The following is a 12,884-nucleotide window of genomic DNA, read 5'->3' as shown; positions in this document are numbered from 1 at the left end:
CCTTTTCACATATGGTGAAAATGATACCACCTACCTTTGTTTGACCATAAACAATAGTCCAATGACCAGGGGTGGGAGATGTTCGCCTCACCAAATAGTTAATAAATTAAGGCCGACTCATGAGATCCATCAATTGGGAATAATAGCCTAATTATGTTGCTAATGGAGGCGGGAGAGGCTCTAGGGCCCTCAGCTTTTGGGTCCAACAGGGCTTGATCCTTTCTCTCCTGCTAGGTGACATCCCTGGGTGAGATGTAGGCGTGAAATGCTACCAGTTCAAGCCAGTTCGCTCAAACCGCCAGTAAAAAATGCTACTGGTTTGCAGAACTGGTAGTAAAAAATACTAAAAAAAAGTTTTAAAAAAAGTCCCAATGACTGCACGTCGCACAGCCAAAAGCATGTTGGGGTGTGTGTGTCCCAACAGGCTCCCAACAGGCTTCTCTGAGGCCTGCTAGGCCAAAAACAGGGGGTGGGGTGCTGAGAAAGAAAGAAGGAAAGAAAGAGAGAGAGAGAGAGAAACACAGAGAGAGAGAGAGAGAGAGAGAGAAAGAAGGGAGAAAGAAGAAAAAGAAAAAAGGGAGGGAGGGCTAGAAACCTGGCATTGGACGCAGCTTCAGAGGATAATCCTGGGCTGGAAGGGACCTGGAGGTCATCTAGTCTAATCCTGTTCCAAGAGGACATTGTTAAAGTGAGTTTTGTCTTTTGATCCCCCAGTTACATGACTGCATAGTCACATGACCCCACCAAACCACACCCACAGAACCGGTAGTAAAAAAAAAATAGATTTCACCACTGGTGAGATGATAGTCTTCTCTGCACCTTCGCTGGGCAAGCAATGTGGTGGATGCTTTGACCCAATGCCTAGAAGCTACTACAGTCTAGATGGGTAAAACTAGAACTCAAACTAAACCCAGAACAGTTGATTATGAGTGATGCCCCTCCCTCATGACATCCAGAGGATCCCATCCTTGCTGGGCTTCCAAGGAGTCTTGAAGACATTTCTCTTTAGGAAAGCATTGGAGACAATGAAGATGACCCTGTCTTTGTTGGGTAGTGCCATTAGGGAATGTTTGTTTTGTAGATTATTATTATTTTAATGCTGTTATCACTTGATGTAAACTATTTAGAGCTCTTTGGAAATGAGTAGCTTGCAAACTATAATGGACAGAATGAAATGAAATGCTTTCTTTCATTGCTTAACAGGTTTCAGAAAAAATTGAAGACAACATAGATAAGTTGAGTGTTAGTGTGACTTTGTGGGAAGACATACTAGCCATCCGAGATAATATTGAAGGGTGGTGCAATAACGCCATCTCCAAGTCGAATGATATCATAAACAACTTGGCGAGCTGTCAAGGAACGGAAGTTTTCTTGGATGAATTTCAGGTGCCATACTTCACAATATTTATGATTTCCAATTTTAAATTCTTAGCACATGTTAAGATTAGGAGAACTGAGTATAATATGATTAGATATTCTAAGCTACGTGCTTATATTTTTGTTAAAAAAAAGTTTAATGAACAGTGGCACATTGAAGACTTCTGGAATATGCAGTTCATCTATTGGCATATTACAGAATAACAGAATAAAAGAGAAGTCTTCTAGTCCAACCCCTTCTCAGCCTGAAAACCCTATACAATTTCAGACAAATGGTTGGCCAATATCTTCTTAAAAACGTCCTGTGTTGGAGCACTCACAACCTCTGGAGGAAAGTTGTTCTACTGATTCTTCTAATTGTCAGGAAATTTCTCTTTAATTCTAGGTTGGTTGTCTGCTTGATTAGTTTCCACCCGCTTCTTGTCCTTTGGATGCTTTGGAGAATAGGTTGACTCCCTCTTCTTTGAGGCAGCCCCTTAGATATTGGAAGACTGATATCATATCACCCTAGTCCTTCTTTTCATTAAACTAGACTTACCCAATTCCTGCGACTGTTCTTCATATGTTTTAGCCTCCAGTCCCCTGTTGCTTTTCTCTATACTGTTTCTAGAGTCTCAACATCTTTTTTTATATCACTGCAGTAGTACAAGTGTGGTCTTACCAAGGCATTACAGAGTGGTACTAACACTGTTCTATTTGCTGGACATTCAAGTTACAATAGTGCCGAAAAAATAACTTTACAACTGGCCTCTACACTTACATTGGTTGCCATGTTCCTGTGGTAACATGATTGAGATTCAGATTCTTTGCAATTGTCAGCTTTTTATGACTGTTGCAATATCCCACAGTCACCTCATTTATATATGTGTACTTCATAGCCAGCTCCCAACAAGCAAAGTTGATGAAGAAACCAGCACTATACAGTCACAAGTCACAGTCAAGAGATGTCTCACTTAACAACCATCTAACAGCAATTGAATTATTGGTCCCAATTGTGATAATTAAGCGAGGACTACCTGTACACAGAGAGGGTTAACTTTTTGCTGCATTTCTTTCAGTTGGAGCCAGAGTGCACCAGGAACAAAATATTTATGTTTGTTATATTCGAAGTGCTATCTTTTAAAATTTCCTTACCTGAATAATGGCAAATGTTAACATATGACAGAAAGGGAGACATTCATTTCCCCCGTGTGTTCCTTTGCAGTCTCAGGTGAAGCACAAAGAAGAGAAGTTGGAGCAAATGACTTTGAACATATATGAGCTTAAAAAATTGGTAAATTCAGAAGAACTTCCTCCAATTCTTCTGGTAAGATAGGCTTTTCTGATTGGGGGAAGGGATGTCAAGTCCAGGAAATCAAATGTCCAGAAAGTTCAAATGAATATAGGTTTACTACATACTAATGCTCTCTACATGAATCTGATCTACTTAAGGTCAAAGAAAATAGGCGGTAAATAAGACTCGATGGAATTCAAGGTGGGTCGGACTTAGATCGCTTATGAGTGCAAAAAGACTCGAGGCCAATGACATATTTGACCCCTCCCTTGTTTTCTGTCTGGTTATCTTCTACACTGGGCATGGTTTTGCCCTGAAACCTTTTTCCCTGCAATTTTTTAGAGTGGTAGAAAAAGGGGTTAAAAGGCAAAAGAGATATTTTTCTGTAAGAGTTCAGATATGTAAGCTCTGCAGAGCTCAGGCATTCATTTAACCCTTTAAAATTTCCCTAACATCGCTAAATTAGAATAAGTGTAAGTTGTTTACCCATTAGATCAAAGGTGATATTAGGCTTTTGTAATCTGCAATTTATTTGGAGCACTAGATAAAAGCATTCCATTTAATAAGCATGGTTTAAATCAATAAAATATTTTTGTTCCAGTTAAAATATTATATTTAAAGACAGAATTTACCCATTATGTAATCTCTTCTAGGACATAGCTACTGATTTTGAATCTTCTATTAGACATGGCCTTGTTGTGAAAATTTTCCTTTAAAAAAAGCATTGCATGAAATAATACAGTATATGCATAATTTCTAGCTAATCAAATTTATTTATACATTTATGAAATTTATTTGCCGCCCATCTCAGATCCATCTCAAATACCAATCTGAAAGCAAAATGGGAAATTTAAAAATAAAGGGGCAGTTTTTACATACACAAAATCTCTATATTTAAAAAACTCAAAAGTAAAGAAATCAATGCAGCTTGTACATAATTTAATAAGTGTTCCACACATACATATTTGATTACAAAGAAGTACAAGTGAGCTCTAATGTTTTTCCACTTGGTTTAGGATTAGCAATATTGATAAGTATCTGTAAATTTCTAGGTTTATAGAAAGTGCTATAGAAGTCGATTTCATTGTTTGTAGAAAAAAAATAAGGGTTTAAAGAAGAAAACTCTCTTCTTTGTTTTCAGGAACATTTCAAAGTGACTTGTTTTCCCATTCCAAATTTTTATTAAAAATAGCGCTGAAGTTCATGACAAACCACCAGCTTATAAACCATCTAATGCTATGTGGCAGAGCAGAGAAAAATAATACAAATATAATATAAATGTATTCTATTTTTTATAAAAATATAAAAAATATGCATCCATGATAAAAGACATTTTACTTGTGGACTGAAAAAATATGCTATAATATTTGATTAATAACCATCATTATATTATAAAACTTTTTTTTTAAAGCCAGGCCTAAAAATGCCCCCCAAAAGTTTTCTCTTTTACTTTTAGTGGAGTGGTTTATCTATTTTTTTTTTGCATTTCTCCAAAACAATTCAAATACACTTTATTGTCATATGACTCACATTTATAAATTTATTTTGGAATATTATTATTTTAGTGTATCTATATTTGCTTCTAGTTTTTAGATGCTGATTTAAAGACGAAGATAATGCATAGCAAAGCAATATATGAAACAGCTAAAGAAACTTTGAAAGATTTTAATTCTCAGAAGACACAGTTGTATAACTTTGTTACTCAGATGGAAAACTGGTTTGTCAATACAGAAGAATCACTATTGAACTGCATTCATAGTCAGGTTCCATCAGATATTGGGATGGTCAATGTAAGTAGCATAAAACGAATAAATAGACTTGTTGAGCAAATTGGAATAAAAATATGGGGCTTTCATTTTATCAATCTGTGCTGAAAGCATTTAAAATGTCCCAGATCACATGGCTGTAATTAATGTATTTTCAGCAAAATGTACTTACCTCAAAAAATACACTTCTTTGTTTTTGTATGTGAATTTCCTCAATCTCCAAAAAAACATTAGACTTTCAGACTGAGATAATAAGAGCACTTGAGAAGGTGTTCTTCTATTCACATAATATAGATAGCACAACATGATCAGGACCATTCTTTAATTAAATATGCAGTACTTTGGACTGCTTGATTCCCCCCCCCCTCAGATTAGGGATTATTCAATGTGGGTTTAGTCCAGTTTTGCCCTGACTGGAAGTTTTAGCACGAAGAATTGAGACTTAGATATCTTGAAGTTTGGCAATGGAGATCCGTCAACATTTCTCTTAAAAGTAGTTTCTAAGCTTTGACTATTAGTATTCCAAAGACTTCCCCCATTTTTAATTTTTCTTCTTGGATGAGAAATGAAATATTTTTGAAGAAAAAAAACCAAGAAAGTCCCGTTGCCTTTTGGAAAAAAGCACCTTCAGAGCAACCATGATCTGGATGATTGAGCATCTCCATAGACAGTCAATAAAACAGTTTTTAAGTAATGGTCTAATGCAGTGTTTCTCAACCATGGCAACTTGAAGATGTCCGGACTTCAACTCCCAGAATTCCCCAGCCAGCATTTGCTGGCTGGGGAATTCTGGGAGTTGAAGTCCGGGCATCTTCAAGTTGCCAAGGTTGAGAAACACTGGTCTAATGTATTTAAATATTCTAATGATATCATTGTTCCTTCAGAAAATACAGAAGGAGATTCGCCAACAGCAGAACAATTTTGATTCTACTCAGGAAACGCTTAATGGCCTTTGCCGCAAATATCCATCTTTGGAGTTGGAAACTCTTGCAGGCACTATAACGTCCCTGATAAAGAAGTATGAATCTGTGAACCAGCTCAGTTTGAAAACACAGGCTTCTTTACAGGAGTCCCTAGAAAAACATTTCTTACGTGAGTTCTCTTCATAGATATATGAATCATCTAGCCCACAGGAATGTATGCTGGAGACCAATATGCCAGTATTAGAATAAAGTTTCCATTTACATCATGAATTAATTTGGGGACTAGGTTTTCCATACAACTCCTGTTATAGAAAGTATATTTTATAGATATTTCCAACTCCTCTCCTGCTTGGTTTCACAACAGTAATTTTGAAAAAATAACCTTGCTATTACTAATATTTTATATGTGGCTTGGGGCAAACACACATTTGGGGCACATTTTATGTATGCATGCATGTATATGCTTTCAGTGTGTGAGTATATACAGGTGTCCATGGACTAGTTTCCTTTCTTTTTCTGACAATATTGTTTCACTTCCTCTATGAATTGCACAATTCTATCCTGGCTATTTAACTTCTTATCTTGGCTTCTCTATTCCTTGTTCTGTATTCCTGAGATCATCTTGGTCTCCCTGGCTTCCTGAGACTTTTTTCTCTGTCCTTATCTTAGACTAGCAGAAATTAGATAATCCAATTCAATTTTTATTTTCATTTTGTTCTATTTGTTATGTTTGCAAAGGTACAAACTGCAGTCTCTTGCCACCTTTTCTATAGGCACTTGTGAGGTCTTGTGAGTCCAGAATCGTTGTAGTTTTATATTCTTGGTGAATTTTAAGGATGGAATGTATAAACCAGTGTTACTGTTTTATATGATAATCCTTGTATCTCCCTTTTTTACAAAAAGAATCTATGGAGGAATTTCAAAACTGGTATTCTAATCTGAAGATTGCAATAAAAGATATAAATATTGCAACTGGGGACAGTAAAGCTATTGAAGCAAAACTCCACAAACTACAGGTAAGTATGCAGGAATGAGTGAATTGCACGTTGCTCAGCTTGTAAACTTTTCTACATAATATTTGGAAATTATTGAGCAATTTTTGTGTGATTGATATATATGTTGTCAAACCACTATCTTACAAAGGTCGAACACTGATTTTACATCATAATGTGCAACAGACAGTATGCATTATTAATGACCTTTTATTATTATTTCATAGAATTCTGATCCAAACTAAGAGTGTTGTTCAAAATCTTTTAACTCTCTCTCATAATATTGGTGTTGCGTACAGACAGTTTGGTTTAGTGGTTAAGGACCTAGGGTAGAGCCTGGGAGACTTAGTCCCATCTTCAACAGGAAGCCAACTGGGTGACCTTCAGCCAGTCACTGTCTCTCAGCTCTAGGAAGAAAGCAAAAACAAATCATTTCCCAAAAACTTACCAAGAATCTGCAGGGACTGGTCCAAGCAGTTGCCTCGAGTCAACTCTACCATGAAGTTACAGAAAAAATAATAATGCACCAAAATCATAAATCCTTTCTGGGTTTTCAGACACTTTCTCATCATTGAAAAGTTGTACATTAATAAATGTTATCTATATAATTTCAATTATGGCCTATTAGTTGTTATATAAAACTTAAGTGTAGGTACTATAAAAGTACATATTTGATTGGTAAAATCAAAATCAATAAGCCACAAAAATAATAATAGTATTAGCTGTTTTTACAATGTTAACACTAGTCGTGTTTGAACAATTAAAAAATGTTTCTTGAATATAGACGACTTATAAGATAGCCTATTGTTGGGATGTACTTATTTATTTATTCTGCCACAAATCAAATTACATTAGTAATTTGCCATTTTGTTTCCCATTTGTCCAGTTGAAAAAAAATCCATTGTAAATTATTCCAATTATTTTTCTAATGCCTTCAGTAAATATTACTGTTATTACTGCTATATTATTATTCGCCATGGATTAATTTCTTACATGCATTGATTAACAATGTAGATTGTTGCAGTTTTCTTTTTGGAAAGTTAAATACAAAATAAAAATTAGATATAAAGTCTCTTCATATCTATTTGCCTTCTCATCATTCTTTACCCTTATAAATTTGTATATTTGTTTTACTCAGAAAGTGCTAGACTCTTTTAATGAAGGAAAGGCTAAACTGGAGTCAGCCTGCCAGGAAGGAGAAAATCTGTGTACTTACTTGCCTAAACCATCTGTGAATGGTATTCAAGAACAGATATCTAAAGCTCATCAGGACTTTGAAGCATTTCTAAAACAATGTTTGAAAGATAAACAAGCTTTGGAAGAGTGCATTGCAGAGTTGGAAAGGTAAGTTTCAGATAGCCATATTTTATGTAGTATATAGATATGTCCCTTATGCTATACCTAAATTAAATGGAAAAAATACAAAATAGTCTCAGTAAGTACTGCACATTCATTCTACTATTTCTGTCTGGCCATCTTCATTTGTAGTTTTATGATATAATTGGAAAAAAGGAATAATGGCCAACACAACAGCAGTGTGAATGTTCTGTAAGATGTATTATTACATTTTTTTTTGTTTCTACTAGTGATTTAGATATGTTGCTACCTTTCTTGCATCTGCTCTTTGGAAAGGAAGCTCCCACTTTACAGAATCTCTTTATGAACCCTAGTTAGAGCATTAAATAGCACTGGAGGAGGGAGACAGGGCTGTTGGTGAATTGTAGTAGAGGAACACAATTGTAATGGACCTTCTTTGCTGCTCACATAATTATTATAAAGGTAAAGGTTCCACTTGCAACATATGTGCTAGTTCTTCCCAACTCTAGGGAGCAGTGCTAATCTCTGTTTCAAAGCCGAAGAGCCAGCACTGTCCAAAGACATCTCCGTGGTCATGTGGCCGGCATGACTAAATGCCGACCACATGACCATGGAGACCGTAATAGAACGCTGTTACCTTCCCACCAAAGGTGGTTCCTATTTGTTCTACTTTCATTTTTGCATGCTTTCAAACTACTAGGTTGGCAGAAGCTTGGACAAGTAACCGGAGTTCACTCCATTACACGGCCCTAGGGATTCAAACTACCAAACTTCCGACCTTTATGATCGACAAGCTCAGCGTCTTAGCCACTGAGCCACCATGTCCCTATGATTATCATATGAAGGTTTAATTGCTTGAATGTTTTGGAAACAATCTTTGCAGTGTCTTCAGTTTCTTCCTTGACTGCGATAATAAATGCACACTGTGCCAGTTTAGAATTGGTAAATTTCCAAAGTTACAATAATTCTCATGTTTTGCTTTGCCATATTTAGATGCTTGCTAAGTATTTTTAGAATACTTACAGCTATAGAGAAGTATGTTTTTTGTCAGGGCTGTTCAAAACATCAGTGTTCTTTATAAGACACATCTAGATGAAGTAGATGCATGTTGCATCTTGCTTTTAACCAACAATAGTGGTGTTGTTTTATTTGTTTGTTTTATTACAGTTTTGAGGACCAGTGCAAGAGCTGGAGTTTATGGCTTCATGAAAAGGAAGAAAGGATAAACACAGAAGCTCTAGGAGAACACAAACAGCACATCCCAGATAAGAAAGACGAGGTACAGAAGGTAGAAGCCTTTTTAGAAGAACTTCTGCTTGCAAGGTATACAAGCATATTTATTAATTCTTTTTTTTAATCAGCCATAGGATTATAACAATTACCCTACATTTTGTTTGTGTATTTTGGCTGTTCTGAAGTACAGCTGCAGTAAACTACAGCTCTGCAAACTTCATTATTCACAGAATTCAATAAATAACAGGGGTTTGAATTTGGTTCTAATAATGAACTATTTTATAAGGGACAATTCACATTTTTCTATTGAGAAATAAGTGAAATAGTTCACATACTTGAATGTGAGGCATGCAATTTTTATACCAGTTCTTCCTAGAATCTCTAAAAAAGGATGACTTCATCATAATGCAAATTTAAAGCACATATTGGCACTTTTTCAGCTGGATTCATTACAACTGACTGATATAGTGCTTATATTGTTGCTGTTAATTAATCACATAAAATAAAACAGCACGGTAGTAATTTAAGTTACCTGAGAGTCAGTGCTCATATTAAGGACCAGGAATAGAATTTAACATCTTCTCGTTCCAAATTTTTATGATTGTAATGATTGTGATTTTATTTTTTGCGTGAATCTAATAGCTTTCATATCTGAACTGTATTCTGCAATAGCACGGTTTGTCTATATGTATTCAAAATTACACCTTTATAGATGCATTTATAACTCAGGTTTTTTTTACATTTTACATTTTTTTTTGTTTAGAGAATCCTTTGATAAACTCTCTCAAAAGGCACAGTTTTTAAGTGACAAAGACTACAGTACTGGAATGGAGGTTCGTCTGGCTTCTAAGCAATTTTCTGCCTATCAGAATTTAATCAAGGAAGTAAAGGAGAAGCTGCGGCTCTCTCAGATAGCTCTCCAAGATCACCAGACTTTGGAAGAAGCCCTGCAGGATATGTGGACCTGGGTGAAGGATGTCCAAGGAAAACTCAGCTCTGCTGAGGGCACCCTTGGGGACAAAGTGACCTTGGAGAAACGACACCTCCAAATCCAGGTAAAATAGCAACAGAATAGAAGAACTGACTTCAAAGAACTTTTGTTTAATAACATTTTGACTAAAGTTTAGATAAAACTGACACTGTTTCCCAGAGTCAGTGATTGGCCAGCCAGAACCAGACATGCAAGTCTGCTGGATGACCTTGGGCCAGTCATCGTCTCTCAGTCCAACTCACCCACATGGTTATTGCTGTGGGGAAAATAGGAGGAGGAAGGTGTGTTGAATATGTTCACCACCTTGAGTTAAAGGCAGGAAATAAACAAACAAACAAGGTAGTTAAATTATAGATCCATCAGATTTTTCTACTTCGCCCTTTATATTTACTTTTATTTTCAGTCTTATTATATCTGGATAAAAGTTAACATGGAACATTTTTAAAGAGTAAAAATGACATCATTTTAGCACCAGAGAAATTTAAATGCCATCATGAAATGATTATGACCATCGGAAATGATGACAATCATCAGTGGCAAAATGTCAATCCAATATTGTTTTTCAAATAAGAAAATATCCATGAGTTTTTGTCACCAACAACCCATCTATTCCCAATGTATTATTTCAAGATCACTACTAAGTCTCTCCTAATAGCAAATACCAACATAATTTTATAATGATAATCCTATAAGGGACAGTCAACAGGAAGCAAAATCTAGGCTACTATATTTCCCATGGAAAAAGCTACATGGATAAAAAGTTTTGCATTTGTCATACTGCAGAACAGATAAAACAATGCAAAAGAGGCATTCCTTTTATCTGTAAAGTGTTGACCTGGAACTTTTGTGTCCTAGGAAATCCTATTAATGAAAGGAGAAGGAGAGGTGAAGCTGAACATGGCCATTGGCAAAGCTGAACAAGCCCTTAAGACAAGTAATGAAGAGGGACAGAAAGTGATTCAGAGCCAGCTGCAAAGATTAAGAGACCTCTGGGGCAGCATTGTCAGCACCTCGGTGAGCTGTCAAAGGTAAACCTTTATGTTGCTGCTTTTCATTCTGATATTTTTTTCCCCATTCAGAGGACACTTTATGAAATAATAATGAATTGCTCAGAACCCAAGATTAATGATAAGGGGGGGAAATTCATAAAAGGAAGGAAGTTTTCTTGCCTCTTTTTCATTTGACTGTACTTTCCTCCTCACTAGGGGAAATTAGGACCTTTGCAAAAGTGTAATGTGAGACACTGGAAAAAACTCAGATCCAGCATTGAATTAAAGAAATGACAGCATTAGTATTCATCCCCCCTCCCCCCAACAGAAATGTTGTTAAGAAAAAAGAAAAGGAGGGAGGGAGGGAGGGAGGGCAGTATTTTATATAAAATATGCAGAAAGATTTATTAACCCCCCTTTCAATCCTGAATCATTTGGGAATCATTTTCTTCCTTTCCCCATACTCCTTATGAGTCCTTATCTACAGACATTCATACTGGGGCATACATTTTGCAACATTCTTGTTGTTCAGACTCAATTTATTTCCCTAAGAACCTTTCACATTTTGATTTCTATGTTTCTGTTACATTCAGCTTGCTGGAGTTTGTGATAAATCGGTGGAATTGCCACCTGGAGAAGAAAAGTCAGTTGGACCAGTGGCTGGATTCAATAGATCACAAATTGAAAGAGCCTCTGGAACCTCAGAATGGACTGAAAGAGAAATTTTCCCAGCTGGATTGCTTCCAAGCTATTGTTTCAGAAGTGGAAGAACGTTCTAATGATCTACACCAGCTCATAGTAAAAGCCAGAGAACTGCACGAGAAAACCCAGGACGATTCTTTTGGAGAAACTGCTCAAGAGGAATTGAAAACACAATTCACAAATATTGTAACAGTTGCCAAGGTGAAGATTTTGTAATATGTAGGCCACCCAGAGTTAATCAAGTAGATTTAAAGGTTAAAATGTATGTAAATATAATTATATTGTCAACATAATTACATGAATTGCAAAACAGGCCCAATGAATCTGACAGGATTCCCACTTTATGCTAAACTGTATTGCGCTTTAAAAAAAAATCAGCTGAACTTACTGATTCAATCCAGTCATTTATAATTGAAGTTAAACATAAATTAGTGTGGTCCTGATCTCTGATTTGAAATAGAACTAGAGATGAACTAGAGATGTCATAGAAAAAATTGACAAAAATCCAACATACCACCCAAAATAGAACAAGTAGGGTCAAAGTCATGAAAATAACTAAAATATAACAAAGGGGAGAGAGCATAGTGACTTTTAGCCAACAATATAATTAGGCAAAAGTAATGGTTCTAGTAAACTCTTCGCACTATATTCAAATAAACAAACCTGGGTTGATTGCATCAATAATTGTTTCAATTCCTTAAACTCGGTTTTCAACAGTCTCTCTTTGATTTACAGGAAAAAATGAAAATAGCTGAAGATATTGTAAAAGACCATTTGTTATACCTTGATGCAGTGCATGAATTTTCTGATTGGCTTCATTCAGCAAAAGAAGAGCTTCACCGCTGGTCAGATACATCAGGAGATTTGTCTGCCATACAGAAAAAAATAGCTAAAATCAATGTGAGAAATTGTTTCGTAGTTTTGTTATTAACTTTTGTACATGTGTGTTAAGAAGTTCACATAATGAACTTTAATTATTTTTTTAAAAACCCTCTAATTTCTTTAGAACCAGATTGGGTACTTTTTAGTTCCTCTGACTGTCTTCCTACAGCAGAATGGAAGGCATTCTCTTGTTCTCTTTCTTTCAGTAATACTTTCCACAGGAACAAGAAGGAAGGGAATTTTGTAAAAAAGAAAAAAATGCTTTTATTTTGCCAGTGTGATTCCTCTATATTAGATGAAAAATCTTCTATATAGTTAGTCCTTAACTTACAGCCATTGATTTAGGGACCGTGCAAAGTTACAATGGCACTGAAAGAAATGACTGGTCCTCACACTTGTAACTTGTAAATATGAGCCAGCAGTGTGCAGCAGCTGCCAA

At 35.8% G+C, this 12,884-nt stretch overlaps 1 protein-coding gene across 1 annotated transcript in view; it reads left to right on the top strand.

The window, feature by feature from the left end:
• SYNE1 (spectrin repeat containing nuclear envelope protein 1) overlaps positions 1 to 12,884 on the top strand; it is a 325,193-nt gene that overhangs the window by 136,658 nt on the left and 175,651 nt on the right. Inside the window, exons 43-53 of the mRNA XM_081943908.1 lie at positions 1,204 to 1,386; positions 2,582 to 2,683; positions 4,237 to 4,440; positions 5,301 to 5,508; positions 6,243 to 6,355; positions 7,470 to 7,675; positions 8,816 to 8,971; positions 9,645 to 9,936; positions 10,728 to 10,900; positions 11,455 to 11,764; positions 12,299 to 12,463. Coding sequence (XP_081800034.1) covers positions 1,204 to 1,386; positions 2,582 to 2,683; positions 4,237 to 4,440; positions 5,301 to 5,508; positions 6,243 to 6,355; positions 7,470 to 7,675; positions 8,816 to 8,971; positions 9,645 to 9,936; positions 10,728 to 10,900; positions 11,455 to 11,764; positions 12,299 to 12,463 — 2,112 coding nt within the window. The remainder of the gene's footprint in view (positions 1 to 1,203; positions 1,387 to 2,581; positions 2,684 to 4,236; positions 4,441 to 5,300; positions 5,509 to 6,242; positions 6,356 to 7,469; positions 7,676 to 8,815; positions 8,972 to 9,644; positions 9,937 to 10,727; positions 10,901 to 11,454; positions 11,765 to 12,298; positions 12,464 to 12,884) is intronic.

This window comes from Natrix helvetica (genome assembly GCF_964273705.1).
Source record: "Natrix helvetica genome assembly, chromosome: 2".
NCBI lineage: Eukaryota > Metazoa > Chordata > Lepidosauria > Squamata > Natricidae > Natrix > Natrix helvetica.
The sequence above is the reverse complement of the archived record's forward strand: the minus strand, read 5'-3'. Positions and strand labels throughout refer to the sequence as shown.